At 37.7% G+C, this 6,000-nt stretch overlaps 1 protein-coding gene across 6 annotated transcripts in view; it reads left to right on the forward strand.

Moving 5' to 3' along the window:
* Nucleotides 1–5,563, forward strand: part of GPR63 (G protein-coupled receptor 63) — a 28,890-nt gene extending 23,327 nt beyond the window's left edge. For all 6 annotated transcript variants that reach the window (XM_068677893.1, XM_068677892.1, XM_068677895.1 and 3 more), the window contains one exon: nt 591–5,563. In XM_068677893.1, coding sequence (XP_068533994.1) covers nt 735–1,994 — 1,260 coding nt within the window. In that variant the 5' untranslated portion in view covers nt 591–734 and the 3' untranslated portion in view covers nt 1,995–5,563. The remainder of the gene's footprint in view (nt 1–590) is intronic.
* Nucleotides 5,564–6,000: the final 437 nt, after the last annotated feature.

Raw genomic sequence — 6,000 nt, forward strand, 5'->3', positions numbered from 1 at the left:
CAGGTGACAGGTGCTATAGCATATGAGGAAATGGCCTCAAATTGTGGCAGGGAAGGTTTAGGTTGGGTATCAGGAAGGCTTTCTTCATGGGGAGGGTGGTCAGGCATTGGAACAGACTGCCTAGGGAAGTGGTGGAGTTCTCTTGCCTGGAGGTTTTTAAGAGATGTGCTGGTGTGGCACCAAGGGTTTGGTGATGGGACTCATTAGGTCAGGTTGCTGTTTGGACTTGATATTGAAGGTCTTTTTCAACCTGGATGATTCTATGATTATTTGAATTATTCACTCTTCATCAGTAAAGTATTGGTTTTGAACGCAAGATTTCCAGTCCTGGTTATAGTAGAGAAAAGCATGGTGAGTCAGAGTATTGTACAGTATCAGCAAGGCTACAGGAGCAGGATCTTTAAGAAAACTACCAAATAGTGCTAGACCCTGGCATGGGTTCATAAGCAAAATATATCAGTCTGAAGTGTAAAGCTTTGCAAAGCTTAAATTGTAAGGATACTTTCGTCGCTGAGGAAAGCAAGTGATCATTTGCTTCACATTGATTTTAGAGAACCTTATTTTGTTTCTTTATTTTTTATTTTTTGCAGATGGAAATACTGACATGAATTTAAGAACTTTGATGCTTTCGGATGTTGAACTCTGATTTGGTAAATGACCAGGAATAAGATACTGCCTGAACAAGCTGAAATGCCTTGAAGACCTCTGGTTGTGCTTTCATTCTTCCTGAAGCAATGGTTTTCTCAGCAATGTTGACACTGGCCAGTCCTGGGACCTCAAATGCTACTTTTATTGTTTATGAAAACGCCTACACGAATTTTACTACTCCACATTTCTTGCTTCGTAGTGGCACAACACAGCCATTGAGATATAGTTCAGGTGCCGTGCTAACCACTGAGAGAAGTACTTTTCTGGTAAATGCTACAGCTATCCTGCCATCACAAGAAGTTTTCAGGAGCTTGAGTTTGCCACTCCAGATCATTCTTTCTGCTGCTATGATATTTATCCTATTGGTTTCTTTCCTTGGAAACTTTGTTGTCTGCCTCATGGTCTACCAGAAGGCAGCTATGCGATCTGCGATTAACATTCTCTTAGCAAGCCTGGCTTTTGCAGACATGCTGCTGGCAGTGCTGAACATGCCTTTTGCTTTGATAACAATCATTACCACTCAGTGGATTTTTGGGGATATATTCTGCAGAGTCTCTGCCATGTTTTTCTGGCTTTTTGTCATAGAGGGGGTAGCCATTCTTCTTATTATTAGCATTGACCGATTTCTTATCATAGTGCAGAGGCAAGATAAACTGAACCCATACCGTGCAAAGATTCTAATTGTGATTTCCTGGGCAGCATCCTTTGTTGTTGCTTTTCCGTTGTCAGTAGGGAATCCTAATCTGCAGATACCCTCGAGAGCACCTCAGTGTGTTTTTGGCTACTCTACCAACCCAGGTTACCGAGCGTATGTGATAGTTATCTTGCTAATTTCCTTTTTTATTCCATTCCTGGTAATGTTGTATTCTTTTATGGGCATACTCAACACCGTCCGCCACAATGCAGTTCGTATCCATAGCCACCCTGATAGCATATGTCTCAGCCAGGCCAGCAAACTTGGTCTCATGAGCTTACAGAGACCTTTTCAGATGAATATTGATATGAGCTTTAAAACTCGTGCCTTCACGACCATCTTGATTTTGTTCCTTGTCTTCATAGTCTGTTGGGCACCCTTCACCACTTACAGCCTTATTGCCACATTCAACAGCCACTTCTACTACAAGCACAACTTTTTTGAGATAAGCACTTGGCTCCTTTGGCTCTGCTACCTCAAGTCTGCACTGAATCCACTGATTTACTACTGGAGGATTAAGAAGTTTCATGATGCATGCTTAGACTTGATGCCCAAATACTTCAAGTTTTTGCCACAGCTACCTGGCCATACAAGGCGGCGCATTCGACCCAGTGCCATCTATGTGTGTGGAGAGCATCGGTCTGTAGTGTAAAGCTGCAGTTGTATGACAATGATTGATTGTTATTTTCTGGGATTATTTGTTTTTAGGCTTTAGGTTGATTTTTGTTTTTGTTTCATATGGCTTCTTTGGTGTGGCCATATCTTATAACTTGATTAAATTTTCTGTGCAATTTTGGGAGGAAAGACAGAGGGAGGGTATGTGATCGGTTATAGTTGGGTTTACTACCAGAATACAATCTACACAAAATAACAAATGTTACCTCTAGGATTCCATGGAAATCCATTCTTTTAAACAAAAATTGCATTTGTAACATTTTGTCAGGTTTATGCTTACTAGACCTGCAATTGCATCTAATTGTAGGGATTTTTTATGCTGCTAAGATACAGTATATTCGGTTGGTGTAATTTTTCTGAAAAATGTTGCTGCTGTCTGCCAATATATTAGAGCCAAAAAGTCTCATTAGATAACTTCTATTTAATTTTAACAATATTTCAGAAGTTTTGGTGGTGACACTATAAAACTTTTTTTCTTTTTTAATATTTCCATAAATATTTTTGTGCACTTTAAAGAAATTGCTATAGAATTTGTTCATTGGAATATTTTGTTCTGTATTGAAGGGGTATTATTGTTGTTATTATTTGTTATATTGGTGAATTTCAATGAAAGTCTCATGTAAGCTCTAGGAGGGCAATTTATGTTGGTATAGCTACAATTACAGTCATAGATTTGATGTTTTTCAAATGACTGATCAAAAGTAGCATTTTCTGCTTATTTCTGAGGGGAGTTGGAAGCGATGGAAATATCGTATCCTGAGGTTTAGGCTAACAATTGATTTAGAAAAGGGGAGTTCACTTGAAAATTGTTGGAGGGGGAAAGGGTAGCTGTGGTGTGGTTACCTGAGGTTGTTAGATGCTATCCAAGCCTAATGACATGCCTGAAAAGCTATAAGAAATTGTGACTGTGCTTTCAGTTCACAGTATGTTGGTATAATGCTGTTTCTGCATGAAGATCATTTAAGGCTAGGTATGCTCTATATGGCTGAAATCATGCTATCAGGTGTTCATTGGGATAGAATTAGGGATAGTAGGGGAAGCCTATGTAGCCTACATAGGAACAACTGTGGGGGACAAAAATCCTAATTGCTTGTTTTCCAGTTTAAGTGTTAGGTTGAAATCATAATCTCATAATAATGAATAACAGTTGGCCAGCAAAGTTTGCTAGGGATGGAGTAAAGTTCCCCTTTTACCCTCGAGACTTCTTGACATTAATTTTTCTTTGCCCCTTTCTTTCTGTAGTGGCTGCTACTTCAAGGGTTTACTCTACTATTCTCATGCATTAGGCATCAGGTTCTCCCCCTGAAATGCCAAACCACCCTTTTATTAGTACCAGGCTGTCTTAATACCTGCCTGGAAAGTAGAAAGACAAACGTCTTCCTTGACTGCAGCAATCCAGGCTCAGATTTTTTTTTTTTTTTTTCAATCAGCTAAATAAATATTTAATGAGAGGCAAGTAAAAATAAGAATTTGGTTTGGGCTTTGAAGTGAGATCCCCAGTTCTGAGGCTAGGGAAGAATGCTTGCAGAACTTGTGTGTTCTTGCAGAAGGTTTTTGGGGCTGTCTGTGATGGGGTACAGGAGGAATAAGGCACAACGAACTTGTCAACCAGGGCTAGGGGTTGGGCTCCTCTTGGTTCCAGCTGTCTTTCAGTACTCCAAAGCATGGGGCCTCTTCATTGTTCTTGTTCCTGAAGAGCAAATAGGAGCAATTTTATCTATTGCTGCATGAATTCTGAACTGAGTGTATGAAGGAAATGCTCTGTACTGCGTGGATGTCCAGGGACTGCTTGCTTCTGGAGGCCAGCTAAGCGTTTCTAGCACAGATTTTATTCAGGTCTTCAGTGAAGAACTACTTAAACTGTAATTTCTGTTCCTCTCATTGACAATTATTGGTAAAAGTGTTGGCAATTTTTACATTTTATGAGAATAAAAGGAATGATTCTGAATTTTAGTAATTTCAATTTTTTAACAACAAAAGGCTTGTTAATGCACTGCTAGTGGAAGTTCTGGATTGTGAAGGCACCCTAGCAGGGCTGATGTTATTGATGTCCATGTCAATAATTTCTATTCCTTGTCAACCTCAATGATGATATGGATTTTTCTGATCAAAATGATAGGCGGTAAAGGAGTTCCACTGTAAAACAGAGTGTTTTAGTGTCTTTGCAGTATAGCTTTTTTTTCTCAATTACATTTACATTGATGGCAAAAGTTTATGACCTGGATTGTATGGATTTTCTGTTTCAGAGCTGTCATTCTTGTTTATCTCTGAAAGCAGCAAAATTGTGCTTACAGTTAATGTAATATGGTAAGAGTACACACTGTCGAAGATGGCAGAACAGGTATTTTTTGCTGTCTTCCAGAGCTAGGATATAAGGGGCTTGAACAAATGTAAAATACTGTAATTCAAAAAGGAATGAGAATTGAGTAATACAGGAAAGTGAGATGGCTTTCTTGAAGGGGAAAGGGAAAAGATTGTTGGGGGATTTCATAATCTCCATTAAGTACTTGCTGTGAAGTATAAATTGCAAACATCAAAGAAAGTTAATCTGTCTGAATAACTTGTTGTTTGTTTATTACTACTCTACCAAGGTTTCTGCTCAGAGCTGGACCTGCTGATACCTGGAGAAAATAAATGCTGAATGTGTAGCCCAAATTCAAAAGCGACTGAGGTGGTGATACAATATTCACGTTTAACCAGGTTTTAGAGATGATGAGAGCATGTAGTGAACAAAGGGTGTTCAAACAAACAAACAAAATGGTGTCAGAGAACAATCCCCAGGATAACTGTGTTTACACATTCATTTGGCCTATTGTGTCTAATACACTGTCTTTAGAGCAGTGCCTTGATCATTACAGCTGAAGTTCTAGGACCAAGATAAATACCACTAGAACTGCTCAGTCTTACTGTCTGTGATCCCACCAAGATAAGCCTGACCTTGCAAACATTTGTAATGTTAAAACACATACATGTTTGCAGAATTAGGGCTACTGAGGCATTTTGGTGGGCTTGATCAAGTCAGGATTTTAAAAAATAAAGTTGATTGTTCTTGATTCTAGTGGAAATTACAATAGTGTTCTCCAGAAATTATACATGTTACTGAACTGCATTCCCTTATGTTACATTTTCAGAAATCTTTCATATGGATGATGGAAATGAATGTATTTTCAATTATGTTTCAGTTAATTCATTCTGTGAAAGCATGCTGCTTACACAAGGCTCATTTGTAGAAATCTATTGCTAAAATGATTCTTTTGTACTCAAAGTTGTGTATTTTTGACATTTGGTACTCATGTAAGAAAATTTATGTATATAGATAAGAAAATTGTTTTGCCTCTTACTGTTTTCTGTTACTTTCTTAATTTGTATGCCAGATGCTTTTATATTTTCTTTTGAATTTGGGCACATGCATAAACAGTTGCAAGACTTCAGTAGTCTTTATGTAACCATTTGAAACTTTCAGTTCTCAAATCATTCAACAGTGCCCTCCTAGAGAGAGATCTTGATTTATTTTTAAGTGAAAAATAAAAATTTGGAGCACAAGTTTGTGGTTGCACTGGTGACAAGTTTCTTAAGTCCAGTTTTCTAGGAGCCACCGCTTCACCATTATGAACTTTTAATTTTTATTTTTTTTTAAGAAATAGTCATTTTCTGAAGAAAACTTGAATTACTCTTTTAAAACAACCTGTTTAGTAAAATGGTATTGTCCTTTCTGTGTCTGTGAGCATACCTGAGAAACAAACAACAAAAAATACAAACATTCTCAAAAAAATGTGGCAAAAGACTATTCAATTGCTATGTATTTGTATATTCAAAACCTAAGCAAAAGCTTTCTGTTTTGATGTCCAGCTTCCTAGTTTCAAGTATCTTATTTAGTTTGTAAATTAGAGTATTAGATTGCTTTTCAAAATTGCAGTTTAAAACAAAATATTGTTTTAAAAAATAGAAAGCTCTCTTAAGAGCTTGCATGTCAACATAGCTGA

The sequence above is a fragment of the Anas acuta genome, chromosome 3 (genome assembly GCF_963932015.1).
Source record: "Anas acuta chromosome 3, bAnaAcu1.1, whole genome shotgun sequence".
NCBI classification, from domain to species: domain Eukaryota; kingdom Metazoa; phylum Chordata; class Aves; order Anseriformes; family Anatidae; genus Anas; species Anas acuta.